General features: G+C 44.8%; 3 protein-coding genes across 3 annotated transcripts; all 3 read left to right on the forward strand.

The window, feature by feature from the left end:
* Positions 1–679: 679 nt before the first annotated feature.
* LOC127306388 (65-kDa microtubule-associated protein 1) lies at positions 680–5,027 on the forward strand. Its single transcript, XM_051337012.2, has 10 exons — positions 680–920; positions 1,532–1,622; positions 1,735–1,938; positions 2,203–2,460; positions 2,557–2,772; positions 2,866–3,021; positions 3,095–3,406; positions 3,498–3,585; positions 3,801–3,949; positions 4,350–5,027. The coding sequence occupies exons 2-10, from the start codon at positions 1,569–1,571 to the stop codon at positions 4,674–4,676; spliced, it is 1,764 nt and encodes a 587-aa protein (XP_051192972.1). The 5' UTR covers positions 680–920; positions 1,532–1,568; the 3' UTR covers positions 4,677–5,027.
* Positions 5,028–7,487: 2,460 nt separating this feature from the next.
* LOC127306387 (protein-tyrosine-phosphatase IBR5) lies at positions 7,488–11,363 on the forward strand. The gene is made up of 5 exons (XM_051337011.2): positions 7,488–7,882; positions 9,271–9,370; positions 10,000–10,057; positions 10,160–10,266; positions 10,806–11,363. The coding sequence occupies exons 1-5, from the start codon at positions 7,643–7,645 to the stop codon at positions 11,114–11,116; spliced, it is 816 nt and encodes a 271-aa protein (XP_051192971.1). The 5' UTR covers positions 7,488–7,642; the 3' UTR covers positions 11,117–11,363.
* A 2,696-nt stretch (positions 11,364–14,059) lies between these two features.
* On the forward strand, positions 14,060–15,463 carry LOC127306386 (uncharacterized). Its single transcript, XM_051337010.2, has 2 exons — positions 14,060–14,541; positions 14,680–15,463. The coding sequence occupies exons 1-2, from the start codon at positions 14,139–14,141 to the stop codon at positions 15,189–15,191; spliced, it is 915 nt and encodes a 304-aa protein (XP_051192970.1). The 5' UTR covers positions 14,060–14,138; the 3' UTR covers positions 15,192–15,463.
* Positions 15,464–25,490: the final 10,027 nt, after the last annotated feature.

Below are 25,490 nucleotides of genomic sequence, written 5' to 3' on the forward strand. Positions count from 1 at the left end.
TTTTCCAGTTTAGGTGACTGGGTGTGCCCTCGAGTGTTCTTTCTTAGCAGCGAACACAGGAAACCTTCGATGCACGGTCTAGTTAGGTTTAGTTTCTCTGCAATATTTTATATTTGTGTCCACCATGGTTCAAACTATGTATTAGTTTGTGGAAAACCATGTTCCAAACTATGTCTTCGTGTAAACCACGTTCCCAATTATGTATTAGTTTGTGAAAATTGAAATAAAAATGCTAAGAAAAATTATTTTAAATGTTTGGGGGCGGCGTTTGGGGGACGCGACTGGGGAGCGACGTCCCCCAAACGCGGCACGAACGAAACACATCCCCCAAACGCTCGATCCGACGCGGTTTGGGGACGCTTTGGAGGACGCGACTGGAGATGCTCTAAGGTTGCATCTCAACTCACCAAAGACCGACATTCATTCAAGTCACAAAACGTGTAAAAATGGCTGATCATCCACCTAATCAATTCAACATTACTCGAAGTTTAAAGTTTACTCTTCTGGATTCTGTAATTTGATATAGAAATTATTTAAATTCCACGACTTCGAAGTCCAAACTCTCCTAATTTACTTTCAATTCCGAGAGTACTTCTTTTATCATTTCCGTCATATCGTGGACGAGTACTCCGAGACCTGTGCGCTGTGCACAGGTCAGATTATCTGGTCAGCGCGTCGAGCCACGACCGCCGCATCCTCCTTGATCCCGGGCCGCACCGCCCGACGATCGACCGCCACGTCGGGCTGATCCCACTCCAACACACCCACTCCAGTCCACTGCCACACCAGCACCAAACAGTGCGGCCACCACCGACCCCCCTCCGCCATTCCCCTCCCCGTACGCCACTCAGGCGACGGCCCGCCTCTGACCACACGCTAGCTCCTGCGCCCGTCACCTGCTCCCCCCTTCGCGCGATCTGGTAAGCCTTCCCACTGTTCATACCGAGATCTGGCGAGGCGATGCTCAATGTAGATGAGCGGAAAGTTTTGTGTGAATGTGGGATCTGAGGAACGCTCTTAGCTTGGGCTATGGATTGCCGCAGCGGCGGAATGATCCTGTTTCTTTCTCCCCCCTGGTTCGGGTAACCCGATTTTTCCAGTATTTTTTAGGAAGTGCTTCCGGTAGTGGACCTTGTTTGTAGTTTTGGATTTGTGCGAGTGCGACCTTCGTGCTTTGGTCGCGATGCTGAGTCTCGATACCATCCAGTGCTCGTTCTTCTCGGATTATTGCTGCATTGCACCCGTGGATTTGGTGGAAGACCCATATCGCCTATTTTGTCGATATATACTCCCCAAAGCTAAGCTGCTTGTTTAAGGAAAATGCCTAGCTGTTTTGCCGATGTGCGTGGCAGCTGGTGGCTACTTCTAGTTGTGTTTGGGCCATTGGCTTTTGGACTAATCAACATTTTAACAGTATTTCTGCCAATTCTGGGGGGAGATGTTTACTTTGGGAGAAGTAGCCAGAATGCCAGCTATGTGTGTCTTCAGTTTCACCACAAATTCCTATCTGATTCAAATGCTCAACACGCAGCCTCGAGCCTTCAACGTAAGGATTCACCTACTCCGCAATGGATGTTCCGCATGGTCAGACCTCGTGTGGAACATTGCTCCAAAAACTGCAGGTAGGTGCTCAACCTGCTCCTTAATCATGACATAAAATAGCTGATTCATTTTTCTCGTGTTTGATTTGCTGATAAGGCAGTATTGTTGTTCCTTCTGTTTTGGGTTTGTTAGTTAGTATGGGACGAAGTAGGTGAGAGCGACGAGGACCGCGACAAGGTTCTGTTTCAGCTGGATCAGGAATGCTTGGATGTCTACAAGAGGAAAGTTGATCAGGCAATGAAGTCGAGGGACCTTCTTCTCCAAGCACTGGACTACTCAAAGATGGAGCTTGCCAGGCTCGCTTCTGCCCTCGGAGAGAAATCAATAGCAACAAGTGTAAGTGAAAATGTGTCTGCTCTCAGTAATCTTAGGCTAATTTCGTTCTGACTGTAACTCTAAAGAGAGCGAGACATGCTTGATCCACTGTATATTTTGGTAATCTCTGTGTTTGTAGCAATGCTTTGTAGTTTCTGGGGCTGGACTTTTAGCTCCTGTCTGCCAACCTTGTTATTGTCTTACTGCATGCCATATGAGAAATGATAAAGTCCTCTTTCCTAAAGATTACAAGCGTTTAAACTATATAATGCTTCATTTATGCAGCCTGAGAAAACAACGCGGACGATAAAGCAACAATTAGCTGCTTTAGCTCCAAGACTTGAACAACTGGGCAGGCAGAAAAAAGAGAGAATAAAGGAATTTGCTGATATAATGTCAAGAATCGAACAAATTCGGGGTGAGCTTGCTGGCAGTCTTGAGATAGGCCAGCAGGTGGCAATACCACAAATTAATGAGGATGACTTGACAGATGAGAAGCTTCTGGACTTTCAGTCTCAGCTCCAAGAGCTCGAGAAAAAGAAGGTATGCATCTCTCTGCTTCATTTGCTTTGTAGGAATATATTGAATGTATCTTTGATTTCATGGTGACAATAAAATATATTTTCCTTGACATTACAGAGAGAGAGGCTGAAGAAGGTACTTGAGCATGTAAGTACAGTACACGGTCTTTGTACTGTATTGGGGATGGAATATTTTAGCATAATAACTGAAGTTCATAACAGTCTAGACGACTCTGTCAGCAAGGACCACAAGAGCATTAGCAGTGATACCCTGTCAAAACTTGATAGAACAATAGCCACTCTTAATGAGGACAAAAGGTTGAGGTTAAATAAGGTAAAGCGATTCCACTTATGTACTTGCCATCCAATGGCTATTATATTCTTACATTCACAGTCTCATGAATGATATTTGAAATATCATTTCCAGCTTCAAGAGCTTGTCAGTCAGCTAAATGATCTATGGGATCTCATGGATACACCAACGGAAGAAAGAAGCTTATTTGACCATGTTACATGTAACAGAACAGCAACTGTTGATGAAGTCACTGCACCTGGAGCACTTGCTCTAGACATGATTAATCAAGTGAGATGAAGCAATATCATTTTTTTACTTGTTTCCTTTAGTTTCTTGTTGACCTTTTTTCCACAATATTCAGGTTGAGATTGAGGTTCAAAGATTGGATGAGCTAAAGTACAGCAAGATGAAAGAAATCGCTTTTAAGAAACAAACCACACTGGAAGATATTTATGCCAGTGCTCACATAGTACTAGACACAGCAGCTGCCCATGATAAAATATTTGCGCTGATCGAGTCAGGCAACATGGAACCTACGGAATTGATCGCTGATATGGATAGTCAGATACTGAAAGCAAAGGAAGAAGCTCTGAGCAGAAAAGAAATATTAGATAAAGTTGAGAGATGGATATCTGCTTGTGAGGAGGAAAGCTGGCTTGAAGATTATAGCCGAGTATGCTAGTTATGAGTTCTTGTAGATCATGTTATCGTGCTTGTGGTATCACTTATTCCTAATTTTTTCTCACAACAAGTTCTGTTTTCAGGATGACAACAGATATAATTCAGGCAGAGGTGCCCATCTGAATCTCAAACGTGCCGAAAAAGCTCGAATTCAAGTTAACAAAATTCCAGGTGCCTTTTCCCTCAAAATTTCATTCCAGGTTCTTTTAGTGGTGCATAAGTAAATAATCTTTGCGGTGACACCAAATGATTTATACCTTCTACTTATGCATCCACTACTATCTATGTGTAGAAGAGCCGCTTTGTAGGAAAATGCAGGATAGGCTAACGCTTTTCTTGTTGAATTATGGTTTTCCTGTTTCTTTGCTGATGTAAGCATTCTTTAGTTCTTGTTGAAACTCTGGTGGCCAAGACTAGGGCTTGGGAAGAGAATCATGGTCTGTCCTTCACATATGATGGTGTTCCTCTTCTAGCTATGTTGGATGAGTATGTTATGCTTAGGCAAGAGAAGGAAGAAGAGAAGAAGAAAATGCGGGTTAGTGTGAATTCCTTTATTTACTCTTAGAAGCCTTTTAGTGCCAACTGGGTATTAAATCTGAATCTAGTTGTACCATTATTGCTTTTGGTTAATGCTATGTAGTTACAGTATGTTGGTTTCGTTTTTCAGCTGTCAATCTGCCATGTTGGCCAATAGGTGTAGTTGTTATCTCTAATATCTACCACTTTTTTTGCTTACCAAAAGTTTTTCCCAGCAAAAAGAGTTGCCCATCGTGTACCGATTTCCTTGGTCAGCTGCCAATTTGCCATTGTGTTTGATAGAAGATATGTGATATCCCCATATAAACCAATAAGGATGCTTAAGTGACTCTTATTCTTGTTTATTTAAATGTCATGATTCAATCAGCTTTTGTAGTTACGCTTCTTTCACATTCCAGGAACAGAAGCGGTACACTGAGCAACTACTGAACATTGACCGGGAAGGGCCCTTCGGAACACGAGTCAGTCCTTACAGACTGGCTAGTGCAAAGAAGGTAGCTGGCCCGAAGCCCAACGGTAGCGTAACAAATGGATCCCCAGGTAGAAGACTCTCAATCAGCACCCAGCAGAACGAAAGCAAGAGTTCCCGGTCTGCTGGTAAGGATGGCAAGAAAGCTGCTGCCGCGGTAAAAACATCAGCTTCCCTGGACGAAGCTGTAATTGCGAAGGAAGAAGACACATCCATTCATCACTCCGACACTGATCCTATCCCTTGCTCACCATGAACTGTGCCCTCCTCTTTGTGCCCTGCCAAAATTTTGTGTGTAGTGAGCTAGTGATCTCTTGTTAGGTTCTGAACTTGAGTTTGATCATCTGATGCCGAATCTTGTGATAACTGGTTTAGTGGCTTAGTGATGTTCTAACCTCTGAGCGGTTGTAATGTGTCTAGTTTGAATTATATCTTTAGTAGTAGTAGAAAAAGATGCTCTTCCAGGTTTAGCATTGTTATCAGCCGGTTTAGTGGATGTTGCTAAACTGAAGTTTCTCTTTACTGTACTGCCATGTTTGTTTGTCCAGTGTAGTGCAGCAATTGCTGTGTCTGTTTAATGATATAAACACCACGTTTATCCGATTTAGAGTGAACTCAGACATTTTCGGAACACATATTCTTGTCGACATTCCTACCAATATTTACCCTGCCAACTTTGTAGTCGTCACCAAAAGCTTGGCCCTCGTTTGGGGGAAATATTCAAAATTCGCCTCTTGAACTAAAACGGCTTTACCAAAATTTTGATTGTCCATCATTTGATCTATGTTCAAAAGAAAAAATGAACAGGAGGTCAAATTGAACGCAGTAGACTAGACAATCATCCGCATGTCAGCGTCAGCGTGGCACAATCAGCTGTCCTAAAAAATAGCTTGTCAAAAATGAATTTTATTTTGAAATGCCAAAGCCGCAACCCAAGTCGCTGTTCCAAACAGGTCTGATGGTGGTGAAAGAACATTTATTTTGCTTAGACCATTCTCTACCAAAAATGGCTCGAGAATTCGGTTCTGGGAGGATGAGAAATGCCACCCTCCGAGACAGATACCCAGCTTTGAATTATAAGCGATAGTCACCCAGGTGTTGGGAAGGTCCCTGACTAATGTGACAGTCAATGAAAGATTTAGTTGGGCCTCGTCTTGCTTCATGGAATGCCCTAGAAAGGCAGTTGCCTATGATTCAATTGTCCCAAGTTCGTGACGAATTCAAATGAATATGCATGTACAATAACAAATTCCCGATGGATTCCATGGAGTATTGAGCCTTTAAAGGAATAATGGGAAGTATCATATAGTACTATTATGCATGCGTAGTATGATACTAGTGTACGATACTATCTTCACAATGCATAGTATCATATAGTAGTATCATATGTTACATGTATTTAATGATTTGTAGAATCTCAATACAAAAGAGTGTACAAGATTTGTTTGGGATTAATTTTTCTAGTTCTACGTGATATGATACGGTATCTACCTATGATACCACTATCATCTCTTTCATTATTATAAATGATGTGACACATCAGCTTTTTGCATGCATGTAGTGCATGATACTAGCTATGATACTCCCATTGTAAGCAATCTCATTAATTGATGTGACACATCAGCTTTTTTACATGCATGTAGTGCATGATACTAGCTATGATACTTTCATTATGAGTTGATGAAAAACATGCAAAGCTGGGGAATGAAGGAACCTCTAAAAATTAGAATCTTCGTAGTACCAGTGAGAGCTGTCATCCTTATTAAGCATAACTTTACAAAGGGGGTAACACCAAGTACCACTTCTGTCATCGCTGCGAGAGAATTATACATCTTTGCTTCCGGTGCATTTTCACCCTTCTATATAGTTATTAATCATCTAGGTGACTTCGAACTTGTTAGAAGATTTAGGGTTTCCGCATTGCTTTGACAAGCAACGGCGATACCTCCCAGTGCCACCACCGCCTAGGTCGTCCTCTCTCCCTCCTTTTCATCGCCAGAGGGCGTGGCCGAGCGAAGCTTATGCAACGTCGGTAGCATCGGGGCCCCCTCTTCTTCTCGCTTGGAGGATGACAGCGCGAGATGTCGTTGCCGACAGGACATGACCTAGGCGAGGGGCATAGCCGAGTGGTCCTGCGGTGGCACGGACTTACTTAGAAGCCATGGCGGTGGCTTCACATCAACGACGCGCTCAGGGTCGTGGCAGCACCATGGAGTAGGCTTCTGGTTGCGCGGGCCGTCTTCTCCTTTGTCGGTGTCTGGCTTGGCCTAGTGGCTTTAGGTTGCCGGTGGGGGGATTGGGGCGTCCGGTCCTGCATGAAGGCAGCTGGCGGCGTGTTGGCCTCCTGGCTTGGCTCAAATAATGGTGGCTTGGCCCGAGTGCTCTTGTAGTGCCAAGACGGTATTTGCCTGATGTCGGTCCTCCACAATGTAGTCGCCAACGAGTTTCTGTTAGGGTGTCAAGGTGGGATCCCGGTGAGATCTGACTTTTAGTGTATTTTGTGTTTTCTAGTTTAAAATTTTGTGTTAAAATTTGCACTAGAAATAGCAAAATGTACTACAAGTAGGGCTTAGGTGGGATCCCACTTGTGACACCCTAGTTTCTGTCTTCTCCACCGGATATCTACACGGATTGGCCCATGTAGCTTTTGTATATCTGGATCGGATGGGATCCAGTTATTCGCGCCCATATTATCAGCCCATGTATATCTCGATCGGATGGGATCCGGCCATTCACTCCCATATTATCAAGCCCATGTATATCCATATTATCAAGCGTGGTGTGATGCTTCACCTTTTGTCAATACCATGGGACATGTCTAAGCCTCGATTTTCATGGTATTGACATTGGCGGAGGGAGAACCATTTTTATGCAACATACCGAGTTTAATAAAAATGCCTTTTTTCTTCAAAAAAAATAATGAGAAAAACACACAATCTAAAACCAACCGCCCCTCCGTCCTCTACCGTACAAACCAGGATCAACGGGCCAGATGGCCAGTTTCTACTCGCTAGGGCGGAGCACACAAACGTGACAAACCCCAACCCGACTTGATCCGATCCAAATCAAAATTCGAAGAGAGAAAAAAATAAATCGCATCGCCTTCCCCTTCCTGACCCCGCTGCTTGCTTGCTTCCTCCCAAGGGCAAGCACCCAAACCCAGAGCCGCCGCCGCGATCCCACCAACTCCCCGCAGATCGAGCGGCGCGGCGGACGGCGGCGATGAGGAAGCGGGAGAGGGAGAACCCGTGCGGGGTCTGCGGGCACTACCACAAGTGCGAGGAGGGGGAGATATGCGGGGTCTGCGGCCACAGGCCCGCGGCGGCGGACGCTGTGGCCCCGGCGAGGCTCGACTCCGCCTTCCCCTCCGAGGTGCTCCCGGGCTTCCTCTTCCTCGGCAGCTACGACAACGCCTCCCGCTCCGAGGTCCTCAAGACGCTCAACATCACACACATCCTCAACGTGCGTGTTGCCCTCGACCCTCCCTCCTCCCGATCCTTGTTCCCCCCCTTACTTTGGAATTGTTTGTGCGCGGCATTCGTTTCTGTGGGGGTTTCGCTCTAGGGTTCGGCGACTTGTAAGATCGCTTCTAGAGTGATTCTATCTAGGGTTGCGAGACTGCTTGACTCGTGCTGATTAGATGTCTGCTGCTAGTACCATTATTATCCCACTCCTATTGCTCGTATAGATTTTGCGAGAAGGATTGTTTGATGTGAGCGTTGCACAGTGCCTGGTACTACTACTCCTCTCTGGTTGTTAATTTATCGTGCAGCACACTTGCCTCGGATGTTATTTTGGTAGGTTTTGGTTGTGGCATGAGTACTGCTTGCGTTTTATTAGCCACTGCATTGAATTTGCTTCTGAAGGTAGTAGTTATGATGAATTCGTAGCATAATTATGGTTTTCCAGAAAAGGTAAGGCTTAATCTGTAGGAATATTGAACTGATTTGAAACAGAGATTAATGGATTCTTAAGTGATCTATAGGCTTATTAAGTGCAAGGAATGGATTCTATCTAGCACAAATAGGAGGGCCCAAGTGGGCTATCACTTGTTTGGAAGTTTGGATCTTATATAGGTAAAAGGTGTGGCTCATTGGTTACCTTGATTGATTAGAATAAGGCGTACATAGTCAAACTCTCTGGAAAACGAGGAATAACTTATCATGCTAACTACCATTCCCTCAGTTCGAAATAAGTGTTGCAGATTTGTCTCGCATGTATCTCTACATACGCGTTTTGGTGTGTAGATACATGTGAATCTAGACATATCTACGACACATATTTCTGGGCGGAGGGAGTACCTTCTGTAAGTTATCTGTATTTCCTTGCGTGATAGCCATGAATGAATTAAATAATTGATATTGCTGTTGTATAAATGATGTGTATCGTATGCCCATCAATGGTTTTTGCTGGTCATTTTCTCTGTAAGGCCAGTTTCTCTTGCAAGGCTACTGGCGAGACAGTCATTGTTTTTCTGTGCTTCTGTTTTCTAGAAGCGACTGCACCACTATAATATTCCCTCCGTCCATAAATCTAAGACATCTATTTATGGACAGAGGTAGTACATGTGTTTACAAACAACTTTTCCACCATTCACTGTCCATCCTGTGAGTGGGGAACTGGGAAAACTGATGAAGAGAAAGAAACTCACGAACCTGTTGTGCCTATGTTCCTCATTTTAATACATTCTCGTGATAAACTTCTGAGATCAGTATTGCGGTTATCTCTATATAGTATGTATGTCATTCTGTCTTTTGTTTGTTTAGGAGTTCAGCATGTCAACATTACCTGTTGTTATTTCAATGTTTCATTTGAAAGTTGAAGGTTACTCACAGTGTACTGCTTAACAGACTGTGCCAGATTGCCATAATCTTTACCGGAATTCATTCACTTATCACTGCCTCCAAGATGAGAAAACTTTGGATTTTGATGGTGCTACTCAGTTTCTAGGTATTGTCCATGTTATGCTTTCAGCATTTTGGTCTGGAATAGATTGAGCGTTGCCTAGTGCTCACTTTTATTTTTTGCCTTGTCACTCTAACATTGTTGCTTTATTTTGTTTCAGCATATACTCCTTACACTCTAATCCTAAAATGCTTTATTTTCAGTTCTCATTTTGTAGTATCAGTCTTTCTATCATTGTTTTGACATGAATTTTGAAACCGTACCATCCTTTAAATTTGTTCATGTCTTTGTCAAGAAATAGATTTATGTTATATATCTAGTTCTACTCTATTACCAGCTGACTTATAGGTAGGGTGTCAGCTGGCCCCATTGAAGTGAGCACATTCTTCATTAAGTTGGTGAAAATCGCCATTCATTTGTATGAAATGAAACCACTCCAATAGATTTGACACCATAGGACTCCTTTTCTTGCTTCGTCCCAGCCTTTGCCTGTTTAGTGCACTGCACTCTTTCTGTTGCTCGTGTTCTTTACATAATTGTTGAACGAATGGACTACTGCAATAGGAACAAAATAATTTTTTCTTCTCCAGTACTGAGCTAGGATATATCCTTCTCCTTGCTCTCATACTGTCTATGAAGATGCTGCCTCACCTCATCCTTCTCTGCAATTGCAGAAGAATGTGAAAGAGGTCAATCACGTGTTCTTGTCCATTGCATGTCCGGGAAAAACAGGTGCTTGTTGTAGTGTTATCATTGTGTTAATTCATTGATGATTATTACTTATCAGGAACACATTACTGATTGGCGAATACTTCCCTCGAACACATTTTTTAGGTCAGCTGCTGTGGTAACGGCCTTCTTGATGAAGTCTAGAGGGTGGAGACTTGCACCGTCTTTCCAGTGGGTAAAAGATAGGCGGCCACAGGTCCAACTAACAGAAGGTAACTCCATATTCTTTGTAGTTTGTTTAGTAGCAAAGATTCCTCTCTTGCATTGAAAAATCCTTGCCAATCAACCATCGTTATATTTGGTTCTCTGGATCATTAATAGTGGCTACTCATACATAGCAAATCCATGTGGCAAGGTAAATTCGACCGTTCACTTGAGTCAGTCAACAGATGTGTTGTCATTGAATGTATCATTACAGTACTTCTACTGTGAAATTGGTTTGTTAAGATAAATTCGGCAGACTGTTTTAGTTAATTTGCAGGTATGTGTTTGTCATTGAACGCATCAAATATTTTCAGGACCTTTTATGCAGATTAATCATCTTTCCTTCATTTAGGCACGTCCAAAGAATACACTTAGATATCTTTTCTCCCACCTAGTTATTGCTATTCTTGTTAACTAAAAAGTACAACCAAGTCATCTGTTTCTCAGCTGAGCAAATACAGTCAGTAATATTTTTTGTTGCATTTTCAAATTGTATGACTTTGATCCTTGTGTTCACATAAGCTAAATGTAATGTTCTTTTGTACAGCTTCTCAGAGCCAGCTTACCGAGTACGAACAGAAGCTCTTTGCACCCAACGCTGGCACGCTAGCTCAGACAGCAGTTCTAACTGAGTCATTTCCTTCGCTCGGATTTGGTTTCCCGAAGCCATCAGGTGACATCCAAGTGCCTGCATTCAACCAGACTGCTGTGCCATCCATCTTCGAGCGAGCTGGCCCAAACAATGTTCCCAGTAATTTTACTTTCGGAGCCGAGGGTTCAATGGGAGTCAATCCTGCAGGGAACAACAATGGCGCAGTCGCCCCAACTTCGACCGATAACCAGATGGACAGCTCTTAAGATGACTCGACAGGTTGCATAACATTTGTTACGGAAGCATGTTACTGCTAGGTCTATCGAATATGTCGCTGGATGTTTTTGATTTCACCAGATTGAGAAATGGTTCTGGCAAATGATATTGTGGCTGTGGGGTTATATTGCAGTAGACTCGGGCACTCAACAGTTAACGCTCGCTAGTGGTTGGTTAGTGGCTTATACTGTATTTCTTTACCTGCATAACTTTGGTAGCATATGCTGCTATGCATTACCGGCTTCCAGACTCCCGCAGCCGAACGATTGAGATTGTACGGGACGCGAGGGCGCTTCTGTGGCTTTGCTTGACACAACATGATATGCTGCTTGCCGATTATCTTGCCGAATTACACTGTCATTTGTCGCCCCTGTCGGGTTTCTCCGTGCATCAGACCCCTCTTCGCCACAAAATTGTCCATCGCGATCCTTGCCCCTTTGCCTGGATAATCCCCTTTGCCTTCACCAAAAGCTGTTGTGTCATCTTAGGGACCGCGGAAAGCGTAAAAAAGAAAGTCTTTTTCTTGAAAAGGTAGCGGGGTCACGAAACTTCCCCTACAATCGTTCATTTTGGTTTCCCGAAAGAAAAAAAGGACGATAGTTCATCTTGCTACTTGTTGGTGTATTCGGGTTTTTCAACTTTTATTTGATCTGGTGTCACCGGGATCTACTTGAATTCTGCAACTTTTATCTTTCATGGTTATGTTTGCCTCCAGCGATGGGCAAAAACGGTTTAGCTGGTTTTAGCTTAGTTTTTTTTTTCTGTCTCTCCGATTCATATTAATTGACTCAACTTTGTTGAGATATGTATGTATCTAGTCAATAAACGCGTCTAGATACATTCATATCTAGGCAAAGTTAAGTAAATTAATTTAAAGGGAGCGCCTAGATATCAGGCGACTGATTTTTATTAAGTCTAAGTTGATTTCTTAGCTATTCAATTTGCATATGTAACTAAGAAAATACAAGTTGCAACCCATACGCAACTGAGAAAATATAAACGCATAAGTAACTGAGAAAAATATTAGTTACAACTTAAGCACAACTAAAAAATATTAGTTACAACTTACGCGCAACTGAGAAAATATCAGTTACAACTAGTACGCAAGTGAGAAAATACCAATTGCAGCCCATGCGCAACCGGAAAAATACAAGTTGCAATATATGCGCAACTAGGAAAATATCAGTTGCAACCCATGCGCAATATCAGTTGCAACCTATATGTAACTAAAAAATTATTAGTTGCAACCCGTGTGTAATTGAGAAAATATGAGTTGCAACTCGTGCGCAACTAAGCAATACCAGTTGAAATCCACTTGCATTTCCCATATCAGCATGGATCACGAGACAAATCAGTTGGCTAAAAAATCAACTTGGACTTAATAAAAATCAGGCGCCTGATTTCTAGCAAAACCGTAATTTAAATCGGAGGGAGTACTAGATTTCTGAAAGGAAATAAACTTATCCTGCCAACCGGTTTGTCATGGTTTTTAGCCAGTTTTGCACAACCCTATTTACCTCGTTTCAACCTTTTCCTTCTTCTGTCCAAAAAAAGATGTCTCAATTTTGTCTAAATATGCATATATCTACACACTAAAACAAATCTACAGTATACATACATTCATATTTTGTCAAAGTTGAGTCTTCTTTTTTAGAATGGAGAGAGTAGATAATTTTTGCATGGATAAATTCTAATATATTAAGCTCCCTTCGAGCTTGAACCCACATGATTCTAAAGACGCAGGAATTTGAAGAAGAAAAATATGCAATGATCGTAATGTCATGTCCATTTAAATTTTATACATTTTCCATTCACTAAGACTTTTAATGTATCTAGACACGTTTTGATGTGTAGGTTTTTTATTTTATTTTGGTCCATAAGTTAACTTCTATAAATATAAATATCTAAAACATCGTATATTATTGAACATAGAAGCAGTACTCACTCCTTTCATAAAAGGATATCGAAGGTTTATGTAAATTCGGATGTATTTGTAGACTAAAGAGAGTCTAGATACATCTAAATTTAGACAAGGTAGCAATATTTTTATACTCCCTCCGTCCCATCAAACTTGTCTGAGATTTGCCAAAATTAATTTGAATATATGTAGATACTACTGTATTTAGTGTCTAGATACATTCGAATTTAGACAAATCTCATACAATTTTTATGGGATGGAGGGAGTATATTTGATTGCATTATAGGAATCATGAAAGTCTTCCCTTAAACTCCTATAGGATTCATTAATACGAATGAAATAACCAACATAGAAAATATTTCTAAGGATTCAATCCTCCAAAAAGAAAAAAATCCTACAAAACCCTTTGAATCAAAGAGGACCTAACTAGTACTGTTGTACCAAAGAACTAAACAATAATGAAATTTGAATAAACCTAGATGTATGAAGTATATATTTGGAACCGGAAGAGATAACATCTGATCAAAATTGGTTGATAAATATAACTGAAATCACAGATCTTAGGAACTCCGGCATCAGGTCAATATTTTAGACAATTCATTTTGTTTCAGCAGAATTAAAATAGAGCTAAATATCATTGATCTAGAGTATAGTTCATTGACCTGCTACTAACATAGTAGCAGCATGCCAGCATGTAATGGTGTATCTGGACGCACAATGGACCTTAAGCTACTGCACTCTGCAGTATTCCTTTTCCCGTAATTTGTTTTTTCAACAGCCGTAAACCATAAGAGATTAAGAGGTAAGCAATCCGGATGCGCGATGCTCAATGCCCAATGCCCAATGCCCTGAGTGATACTGATAGTGCCCAACGCCAACACGGGTACCGTGTGTGCTCCCCGATACATTGCACCTGGACGTATATGGCTGTGCGAAACGAACCTAGACGCATCCTACGCGCTCGCCGAAACATATATAAAACGGACGGCCCGTGCAAATACACCCACGCCAAAAACTTGCAACTGCTCGCGAAAACCGGTCGCCGACTCCCGATCGGCCTCAGCGGCGGCGAGTCTCTCCAATCCGTCATCTATATGCTTGCTACGACGATGGAGGCGTCACCGATGTCGTACAAGAAGGCCACGGCGGCCCTGGACGAGGCTGCGAGGGCGAGGCTGCGGGGCCCGTTCTTCGGCAGCACCACGCCGCCCGCCGGGCGCGAGGACGTCGACGACGACGGCCTGGTTGAGTTGGTCGACGAGTTCTACAACGGATATGGCGAGGATGCCGTCCCCAAGCAGGCCGTGGCGCCGCGGGCTGCCGCGTGGATAGACACGCTGCGAGCGGCGCTGGCAGATGCGACCGCTGATGCGGCGGCGGCACGGGTCCGCGCCGAGGCGGAGCGCGCCGTCGTGGATGCACGGACGACCGTGGCCGGTGGCGAAGGCGTCAGGAAACGCGTCGTGGAAAGGCTACGCGCGAGAGGGTTCGATGCCGGTGAGTTCCCGTGCCATCCTTTCAGATGCTTTTTTCAGTTAATTTTCGAGTGCGTTCTGTATTTCCTTCGGAAAAAATTCTACATGATCGAAGCATAAGCAACACGGATTGACGTTTTATTTTCGTGATTGGGCGCAGGTATCTGCCGATCGTCGTGGGAAAGAAGCAGCAGCTCCCCGGCGGGCAGCCACGAGTACGTGGACGTGGTATTGTCGGCGGGCTTTTCGACGTCTCGCTACATCGTCGAGGTCAACGTCGCCGCGGAGTTCGAGACGGCGAGGCCCAGCGCCGAGTACCAGGAGCTCCTCCTCGCGCTCCCGCCGGTGCTCGTCGCGACGCCGGAGGCTTTCAAGCAGGTCGCCGCGGTAATGTGCGCGGCGGCGGCGGAGTCGATCCGAGGCGCCGGCATGCACGTGCCTCCGTGGAGGCGGGCGCGGTACGTCCAGGCCAAGTGGTCCGGCAAGTACAAGAGAATGGCGGCCCCCGTCGCCGGGCCGACTGTGGCGCAACGGGAAGTGCCGAGCAGCACTACATCGTCCGATGCTCGCCGGCGGCGCACCATGCCGTCCGGTGGCCCGATGAATTGCGGAATGGAGATGGGGCGGGAAGGATTGGTCGGCGCGAGGCCGTTGATGTTCAGAGGATTGTGACACGATGCTGTATGCATGCAACACCGGTGCTCTGATCGGAGATGAGATGACGAGCCTGTCCGTTTCTTTAGCCTCTCTGGCTTGCCAGCTGTCTATCATTTATACGGAGTATTTAACTTTTATTTTTTCCGGCAAGGGGCTAGCTGTAGAATGTTCTTGCTGGTCACGGCTGTTGAAGTGTAAGTTTTGGGAGGTTCTGTACTGGCCTATGAAAAATTAGTAACTGTAAGATATACATTCATCTATCCAAAAAAATGTATAAATTTGTTTTATCCATCATACACAAACATCTTATACTCTGTATTTTGGGAATGGAGGGAGTAGCATCCTGGTCCAGGCTATGTTTTGGTTAAATAATAGTAGACTGACAAGTAAATCACTACATAACTCATGATCTAAGCCGACGGCATTTGCCTTCGGCATAGGCCCGATAGCCGTCAGCATTAATGATAACCATGACTTTCGCGTAAGATTTGTTGGGGAACTCAAGGTGTACTCAAGATGAACCTACTTACTCTTAACAAAAGATACATTTTGATACCTATGTCTCTGCAGTTGATACCTATGTCCTGGAGGCAATCCTAGCAAACAATAAAGAGTGAATTTCACTTTTTACTCCGTAATTCTACAGTTGTGACACTAATTGCTCTGTTGAATAAAAAATCATCTAGATTATGTATTTTAGAATATTTGGACCCTCGATTTCTGGTGCGTATTCATTGGGCAAGCTATGAGGTGATTACCTACTTTCAAAAATATCAGTACGGGGACGAGGAATGAAACAATTGGATAAGAGAAGTCTGGACATAATCGTAGATGAGGGCCTCCGATATTTACACATTTTGTCGCACCACATCGACGAAATATGCCGGTCCTATCTAACAAAAACAAACAAAATGCTAAATTGGGGTAAAACCATGTTTAAAAACTTCTAGATGGGATTTTTTTTTGTAAAAGTTGCACTAAATGGAGTAATATGTGTCACAAATGCGCAATTATAGGGTAAAAAGTGAAATTCACTCAATTTGTTTTGCGAAACACAATTAAAATGACACTAGTAAGAAGTGGTGGAAACTCAAGGTGTCATGAAGATAAGATAGTTATTTGATACATATGTCAAAAGGTACTGTAATGAGGATGAAAGTTATTCACCACATGATTCTCAAATGCTCTCTTACATGCTTTTAGGGTGAACATTTGTAATCATGCTTTATGTCACGTTATCTTGAATTTCAATAATGGCATTTTTTTAACAAAATAAGAGTTTCTATTTTTTGCAGGTTATCGATTTGAGGGTTCAATGAGTCTATATGTGGTACACACTCCACACTGCAGCGTGTGGAAGTGTGGGTTTCTCGACTCTCGATTGTTCTGATGTGCAATTCTTAAGATGATTGTATTACGAAAAGTCATTTTGGATCCTGGGCACCAGTGCTCTCATCGGATTAAAAAATTTGAAAATTATATTTATATAGTTAAAAAATTATGTAACAAAATTCTAAAAGGAGCTGATGATGTATCCCAATAATGTACAAAATCTCAATTACAAATGTTTTGTTTTCTGAGCTACAGAAAAATGACAAAGTCTGATTTTTTTCTGAGATTTGAATCACTGTACTAAGATCCACATATTTGGTATTTCTGTGTAGCCTAAAATACACATTATTTTTCAGTTGAAAGTTTACACGAGGTGGCATACAATACTAGCTACATCATGATAAAATACATATTATTTTCGGTGGAAAGTTACCAGTGCGTAGTGACAGTATTAATATGACCCGTGAAGATGCATTGGCCCCTCTAGGGCGCGTTTGGTTGCCTGGGATGAAATCGTGCACCACTGGCGCAACAAGATGGGCGCTCCTGCGCGTTGTGAATGGGCCGCCGGTCACTTCTGGCCCATCGTTTGGTAGCCTGTGCTGCACCAGCCCGAACAGAGTTGCAAATTGTTTGGATGCCTGTACACATCGTTCCATCTCTGTTCAGCCACAACACATATGTTTGGTTGCCATTTTGGGCACCCTGACAACAGCTTCTCCTCACCACATTCAAATATGGTGACCTTACCATCATATAACGGCACACAAATAGCTAAAACATGATCATAAGCACATCAAACACTTATACACAATGAACAGAGTATTTCACAGGTCCTAATCTAGCGCCAAAGTGGTAAGACGCTTGCCTAAACCTGGGGGCAGAGTCCCCAAGTCCAAAAGCAGTGTTCAAACGCCTCCTAGAGGCCAGCACAATAGTGAGATATGCACAAAAGTAGTGTTTATCAGCCTCCTAGAGGCCAACACAAGTAACAGGATCAGACTTAAACATAGGCAGCGATGAAGCAGCAACACCTTAATGGCGAGGATCAGCAAAAGAGCCCTCGCGGTGCCTCTTGCAGCCGAAGACGCTGGAGCAGGATGTCTCCTTCCTGAAGATGGCGACCTTGAAGCCGTCGTCCTGAGGGATGAAGACGAGCGTGTCCTCGACGTGCAGCAAAATCCTGGCACAGAACTCGCTCCAGGACTTGATGAACCCGACGCGCTGCCCTATCCACTGCAGCTGTACCTTCCACGTGCAACGGTCGCCCAAGTACAAGCATACCTTCATAGGGGGGCTATTGTTCCTGAGCTTGTACTTCCTGATGAGGGGCTGCTCCATGTACGGCGGGACGGCGAGGGCACGGAGGTTCTGGCTCTCCACCTGGACAAAGAACGCCGGCAGACGCGGATTGGCATGGTCCCCCAGGTCAGCAGGACAGCCGGCGTGGCGCCTCGGCGCTGTGATCTGCTGGTGGGCTTCCATGAACGCTACGTTGGGATCACGCAGCTGCACACGGACGGCATAGTCGACAGCGTCCAGTATGGGCCCGTCCGAGAAGTATTCCAGGAAGGGCCAGTTCTTCACACGCACAAGGAAGCTATGTCAAACTTAACAAGGCAATGACATGCACAGGCACAAGCAGGCAATGGCATGGACAGGCACAAGCAGGCAATGACATGCACAAGCACAAGTAGGCAATGGCATGGACAATCACAAGCAGGCAATGGCATGCACAAGCACAAGCAAGCAATGGCATGGACAAGCACAAGCAGGCAATGGCATGCACAAGCACAAGTAGGCAATGACATGGACAATCACAAGCAGGCAGTGACATGCACAAGCACACGCAGGCAATGGCATGTACAAGCACAAGCAGACAATAGCATGGACAAGCACAAGTAGGCAATGGCATGCACAAGCACAAGTAGGCAATGGCATGGACAATCACAAGCAGGCAATGGCATGCACAAGCACAAGCAGACAATGGCATGGACAATCACAAGCAGGCAATGACAATGCCAAACTCAAGCACAAGCAATGGCATAGACAAGCACAAACAATGTCATGGAGAATGGCAATGCCAAGCTCAAGCACTGTCATGGACTTGACATTGTCAAGTCCATGATGGTGCTTGAGCTTGGCATGGCAAGCATAAGCACATTGCAATGAATCCTATGTACATTCACATCTACAATGTCATCTAGTCGACGTAAACAAGCGACAAGGAGATTGAGTCAAGGTACTTACGATTGGGTGGATCGCCAGCGCCCCACTCTAAGGAGGAAGAGGAGCAAATCCCAGTGGAGGGGGAGGCGTCGTAGCTGGTAAGTACGTCCTCAGGTCCGGCCGCGGTCGGGAAGCCGGGCGCCGATGGTGCTGTCGTCTGGCGCCGAGCACGAGGTCGGGTGAACTCCCGCGGTAGCGGGACGGGAGGCGCGCCAAAGGGGGCAGGCGGACGCGGCATGCCCCATGGCATCGCCGGCTGCATCGGGGTGGATGCCAACCCCGACGGGGGCTCCATCTCCCTGCTGGAGCCTGGTGCACCGCCCGCCATTGCGGCCGCCCTCGCCGTCGGAAACCCTAGTGGGGACGGGGAAAAAAACCCCGTCCCCGATGGATCCGCCGGTCGAATCCCCGCGGCTCGAAGAGCCAGGACGGCAGCGCTCCGGGTTGCGACGCCAACGGGCCTCGTGCTCGCGAACGGCGATGGTTGATTCATCACCGGCACGCGGCCGGCATCGATCTTCGCTACCGAGTCGCCGCCTCCGGCCTCGTACTCGAGAATGATGCGGTGAGGGGAAGTGGGCAGCGAGGACCAAGACTACGCGATGTCTCCCGCACTTCTCCACGCGTGAAACCATTGCACGCGGGCGTGAAAAATGGCACGACAACGGGCCTGGCTGTAACATCCCAAATTTCAATAAAAAGAAAGTTAGAAGAATTCCAGAGAGCAAAATTTCAAAACAACAAAAACTTTTCAAATTGCATATAGTGCCCTGCATAGGATTTGTGCATTTGATTGATATGCCATGATGATTGTTATTATGTGTATGTGCTATACTCTAAAACCCTAATGTGATCATGAGAAGATCACCAACCAAATAAATCAAAAAGAGAAAGAAATCAAATAAAAGGAAAAACCCTAAAACCCTCACATATGGCTTATGCCATTTTTATAAATTTTGACCCTAGACCAATTTGGTCTTCACCAGTAGTTGAACAATGTTACTAAACACTTATTACAACTTTTGGAATCAAAGAAACACAAATCAAATGGATTTCAAATTCAAATTTGGCTCACATATGATAATGGTCAAATCTGCCAATTATAGTCTGATCACTACTTTGAGCCCCTGCAATTCAAAATTTTCAAACTAAACCTTGCTAACTCTTTGCACCTCATCCAAGACAACATCAAGGTGAACACTTTTTGTAAAGATCACCATGCCAAATTCCTTGTAGATCAAATACTATGCTCATCCAAAGTTGACACTTTTTATTAAGTGGAACAATCTCACACTTAGCCAAATTTGCAATTCTTTGAATTTAACAATTCCACCACCACACCTCATCTTCTCTGGTCATTTATAACTCAACCAAACACACACAATTCAAATCTTGCCACCATTTGAATTCACTCAAAAATTGGACAAATTTACGAATTCCAAATATGGAACTATTTGACACTATTTCAAATAGTGCTCTACCCAAACCTAATCTACCCCAAACTACTCTAAATGGTCCCCTGGTTCCCTCTCACCCTTAATGACCCACAGGAACCCTAAGGAGAGAGGAGGGCAAGCTAGGGCATGGCCATGCCGGCCATGTCGCCACCCCGACGCACCTCCCCTCTCTTCCTTCCTCTCCACCACTGGCCCTGGTGCCAAACGTCGCCACCGCACTCTCCTACATCACCCTAGCCAAGCCACGGTCCAGCTCGACGCCGACCATCGCCAGAGATCGCGCGCCAAGATCACCACCGGATGCCGCTCGCGTCGCGCGTGGACGTCACTAGCCACGCGCCACTCCACCACCTCGCACTCGCTCTGGCCCCTCTCTTGTTGCGTTGAGCATCGCCGTGACACCACGACGCCACCAGACACGCTCACAACCACTCCCTGGACCGCCGCCGCCGGAGACGACGGAGAAGATCCCGTAGACGCCGCCCGACGACACGGACGCAATGCGTCGCCCACAGACGTCGCCCGACCGTGCCGTTGCTACCTATAGCTTCGCCTGGACAAGGAGAACACTGCTGCACCGTTGCCTAGCCCAACTGCTCGCCGGAATCTCCGCGCGCTTGTCGACCTTGCCACTGCCCCGCAGCCCTCGCTCGACTCTATAAATACCGCGTTCCCTGGAAGCCATTGAGCACACCATCTCGTTCCCCATCCTCCACTACCTCTCCTCAACCCAGTAGCTACCTCGATCGTCGCCGGAGCAAGGCCAATCGGAAGATCGGAGCCGCGGAAGCCCTGGAGCAATCGCCGTCGATCCAGGCCACCTCGAGCTCCACCACTGCTACAGGCTGCCTTGCCACCGTCGACAACTACCTCACGCACACTGCCAACCCTTGCTGGAGCTCTGGTTAGCCCTCCGACCCCCTAGTGCCGCCGTGCCCGTAACCCTCTCTCGTCGGAGAAGACGACGACGGTGAGCCGTTGGATTGCCTTCTAATCCAACGCGCCGCGTCGCTCGTACCGATTCGGCGTGGAACAGCCGCTGACTTGTGGTCCCCACACTGTCAGCAGGCCCACGCGCACTGGATGCGTTGCTGGGCCGTTTCTCTCTGTTTCAAACCGTTTTGGCCCACTTAGCTTTCCCGCCAGCCCATGAATTCAAATAATGTTTAATTCAAATCCAATTCAAATCAATACTGCACCCAACTTTGAAAATCCATAGAATCTGTTTGGCTTAGCCAAATTTAACAAATTTGATATTGTTGGAAAGCTATGAAAAAGATCTACAATATGCCACTGGTCCCACTTCAAGATCTTCTGTAGAATTAATCCGATAAAAAGAAGAAGGCAGTGACTTTTCCCTATTCAAATAATTATAAAAAATCAACCAAAATAGATATTAAGTTAATTCCAACTCCAATAGCTCACATTTGACTTACACTAATTGTTTATGCAAGAAAATGGTGTGGTCACTTTGCATGATCATGCCCTAGTTTAATTAATGGACAATATGGCTAGTTTATCTAAGTGATATTGTCCAAAACTATTATGCAAATCATATGGAGTATTTTACTTCATTTAAATCTGGTCCCAAATGAATTCATGTGATGTTTGGACCCCTGGCCAAACTCTGTTATATGAATTACTTGGAGATTTAAATCATTTTGTAGCATTATTAAATGGTATGAGGTGGTCTACCTCATTTAAATCATTTTCTCAAATGATGATAATGAATGTTTGACTTAGGTCAATATAAGTTCATGTATGATTGTTTGAGAAATTAAATCTTAAGAAGATTTCAATGAGAGGAAATTATTTCTCAAGAACCCTATGGAAACTATCATTTACATATTAAATAAAAGGAAATTATTTCTCCTCAAGCAACACAACCAATGCACCATAATTAGTTTAATTGTGTGCTTAGAATAGTTTGTGTGAATATATGTGATGTATGGAATAGCCATTGAATTAGTTGAGTGATTATACTCGTATTTAAATTTAGACGCTAGCACCGGAGAATACCCGGAGGAAGAAGGTTGCTACCAAGAGGAGGAGGAGGAGAACTTTGAGAACTACTAAGGCAAGCTAATATTCTTGCAAAGTGCAAAGCCCTTTGGGGCAAGGCACCATAGTCTTATCTTTTCTTACTTGTTGTTTTCCAAGAGTTACTTTTATAGTCAACTTGGGTCAAAGTGAAAGAAGTTACTAGAGTAGTAAAGTTGGTCTCAATCTAGCAAAGCAAGGTAGCACCCCTCATGATTTAGAGCTAGTGCTAATGAAATAAAACTTGACTACTCTAGATGGGAACAATGTGACTTGAACTGAATTTTGAAACCTTGGAATGATGAAGCATTCCATTGAATGATTTTTGAAGGTGAATATGACAAAGAGAAGATGATGATTTTTGATAAAACTGATATTGGTTTGAATGCGATACCTTTCCAATATTGAGTACCCCCACAATACCTGATTATGGGTAGGGCTTAACTGGAAGTTTATGCATCTTAGTATGGGTTCCCCCTGAACACACGTCATAGGGGTTACGCTTGAGGCTGCCTCCGTTGTTAAGAAATGATGTGAATTGAGGTGAATTGTACGGCCAAGCCCTGTGCAGTTCCCAGGTTGACAGTTGGTCTTCACTGGGAGGCCAAGCTCATGGGGAGAGGTGCTCATACTAGGATTTGTAAGTGAAAGGTTATGGTTGATGATCCGCGTACTGTGTTACGATGATTTGGGGTAATCCCGACGGATGAAATCAAATGTTGTGGCACAAGTGTGCAACCTCTGCAGAGTGTCAATCTATTCGAATAGCCGCGTCCACGGTTACGGACGATTGGAAAGGCCATACAGTTTCCGATGTCAAATTCTTGAAAATGATGTTGAAATGAAATGGGTGAAATGACTTGTGGTGAATTGAATTGAAATCACCACTTGAATGGTGGGAATGACACTAATGTTCCCACTTGAGTTAGTTAGCACATGAATAAGGTTTTACTCAGTTACTTGTGAACAAAAATTGGCTTTACGCAAATAAACTAGAGCTTAGCAAACCTTAATAGAATTGTCTAGCACTTACTCTAGTATTAGTTTGCGAGTACTTGAAGTACTCACGGCTCTGTCCCTGGCTATTCAAATGGCCAGAGTATGAAGATGAACAAGGAGATGACCAGCAGGATGCCTACGACAACTATGAGTCTTCCGACGTCAAGCGTTGGCCTGTGGACTAGAGAGTCCTTGTATCTTACGCTTCCGCTATGAACTTTTGTTTGTTCATTGATCAATAGATCAACTATTCGTGTAATATGGATCATATGATTCCAATTTGTAAGACAATATGGTTTGTAATGAATGATGACTGTGATACTTAACTATTATGCCTCGCAACAACAATATTCCTGGGATTGCGATGTATGACATAATAGGCATCCAGACATAAAAATTCGGGTGTTGACAAGTTGGTATCAGAGCCATTGTTTGACCTTAGAAGACCTTAGTTAGAATGGGCGTTCTGAAAAACTTAACTTTGAAATCAAATGAAGAAAATATTTATGAAAATTTACTTACACTCTTGCCTTTGAGACTTTTCCAAAATTTGATGAATCATGTTCTATCTTATTTGAATCTACTTAAAATTTTGCCACACTTTGCACTCTCTAACTTACTCATCCAATTCTCTTTCAGATGGAGCCGAATGAACCCATCAACACCAAGTTTTACCAGCTTGGGAACGGAGGGAGCTTGATCTTCGAGCACGACCTCAACGCTCTTTCGGACTTCCTCGAGCGCCCGCACCCTGAGTTCCACGGGATTCAGGTGGACGACACTCCTGGAGGAGAGTTGCAGTGGATCATCACCGCCGAATTGAGGGGCAAGATGGAGCCTCCCACCTCGGAGAGGATCCTCTTCTCCTTCCGCGAGAGCAACTGGCTCGACGGACTCGCACGTGGCCTTCAGGAGGCACTTGCGCGCCTTTGTGGATAGAACATGGTGCGCATCCTCGCTTCGCGCTTCACGCATCTCGTGAGGCGTGATGCCATGGGAGTGCCCATGGAGCTGCAGCCGCACCCGCAGTTGAGGCACCATGCTGAGCACCTGGACTTCATGCTCTACCAGACTTAGAAGGACCTCGACGCCACTCGCGCTTACGAGAACCAGACCCATGCTCACATCATCGAGCAGGGTGAGGCGATCAAGCTACTCAACAACGACCGCAAGAGCCTTCGCCAGCAGCGTGCCAAGAAGGACTCGATGATTGCGCGCCTTCGCGCCAAGATCGCGTCTCTTGAGGCCACTGTCAAGGCCCAGGAGGATCAGATTAGAGAGCTGGAGGACAACGACAGAGGTATCGACATTCAGGGAGGAGGAGCCTTCCTTAGCGACAACGACGACTTTGAGGAGGACGAGTTCACCGAGGAGGAGGACTACGAGTTCCTGGAGGCAGGACCTGACGACTACGTCCCGATCGACGTCGAGGATGAGGAGTAGTTGCACTAGTTTCACTTATGTAGATGTGAGTTGTATCCCGTCCTTTGTATCGTAGCATGAGAATGGTTCTTAAAATCATGGTAGTATGAGTGTGTTAGTTTGTACTATGTGATGAATGAATGAATGAATATTATGTTTGTCATGAAAAGATTACAAGTTTCAAATGTTTTCGAACTTACTCAAAATAAACCATAGCAATTTTCCTCTTATCTCATGATCTTCTCTATCTTCAGATGGCCCCTCCCAATCGCACCAACGATGCGATGATGCAACTGCTGCAAACCCTGCTTGCCGACAGGGAGACAGAAAGAGCTGAACACCAAGCCAACATCGCAGCCTTGCAGAACATTGCCAATCAAAGCCTTGGAAATCATGACCACCCCGGATCCAAGCTCAAGAACTTTCAGAACACCAATCCTCCGGTGTTTAGCAAGACTGAAGAACCCCTCGACGCCGATGACTGGCTCCAGACTATGGAGAACAACTTGGAAGTAGCCGGAGTGGAAGCAAATGAGAAGGTTTTGTTTGCAACCCATTATCTTGCCGGACCAGCCCGCGCTTGGTGGACAAGCACCCGTGCCATGAACGGGGGTCAGTTCATGACTTGGGAGGATTTCAAGCTCAAGTTTAGCAAGTACCATGTACCCCCGGGTCTTATCAAAAAGATGAGGGATGAGTTCCGTGAACTGAAGCAAGGTCGCTTGACGGTGGTAGAATACCGCGACAGGTTCCTCACACTGTCAAGGTACGCCCCCGACGAGACCGACACCGCCGAGAAGAGGCAGGAGAGATTCCTGAACGGACTGCATGATGA

This window comes from Lolium perenne, chromosome 6 (assembly GCF_019359855.2).
Source record: "Lolium perenne isolate Kyuss_39 chromosome 6, Kyuss_2.0, whole genome shotgun sequence".
In the NCBI taxonomy this organism is placed as follows: domain Eukaryota; kingdom Viridiplantae; phylum Streptophyta; class Magnoliopsida; order Poales; family Poaceae; genus Lolium; species Lolium perenne.

What these genes read in the sequence shown, in the direction of transcription:
- LOC127306386 (XM_051337010.2), top strand. Translation starts at nt 14,139, where the DNA reads ATGCTTGCTACGACGATGGAGGCGTCACCGATGTCGTACAAGAAGGCC. An exon ending in CGCGAGAGGGTTCGATGCCG is followed by an intron (nt 14,542 to 14,679) that starts GTGAGTTCCCGT and finishes GATTGGGCGCAG; the next exon opens with GTATCTGCCGATCGTCGTGG.
- LOC127306388 (XM_051337012.2), top strand. Translation starts at nt 1,569, where the DNA reads ATGGATGTTCCGCATGGTCAGACCTCGTGTGGAACATTGCTCCAAAAA. An exon ending in AGAAATCAATAGCAACAAGT is followed by an intron (nt 1,939 to 2,202) that starts GTAAGTGAAAAT and finishes TCATTTATGCAG; the next exon opens with CCTGAGAAAACAACGCGGAC. An exon ending in TCAAGTTAACAAAATTCCAG is followed by an intron (nt 3,586 to 3,800) that starts GTGCCTTTTCCC and finishes AGCATTCTTTAG; the next exon opens with TTCTTGTTGAAACTCTGGTG.
- LOC127306387 (XM_051337011.2), top strand. Translation starts at nt 7,643, where the DNA reads ATGAGGAAGCGGGAGAGGGAGAACCCGTGCGGGGTCTGCGGGCACTAC. An exon ending in TGGTGCTACTCAGTTTCTAG is followed by an intron (nt 9,371 to 9,999) that starts GTATTGTCCATG and finishes CTGCAATTGCAG; the next exon opens with AAGAATGTGAAAGAGGTCAA. An exon ending in ACAGGTCCAACTAACAGAAG is followed by an intron (nt 10,267 to 10,805) that starts GTAACTCCATAT and finishes TCTTTTGTACAG; the next exon opens with CTTCTCAGAGCCAGCTTACC.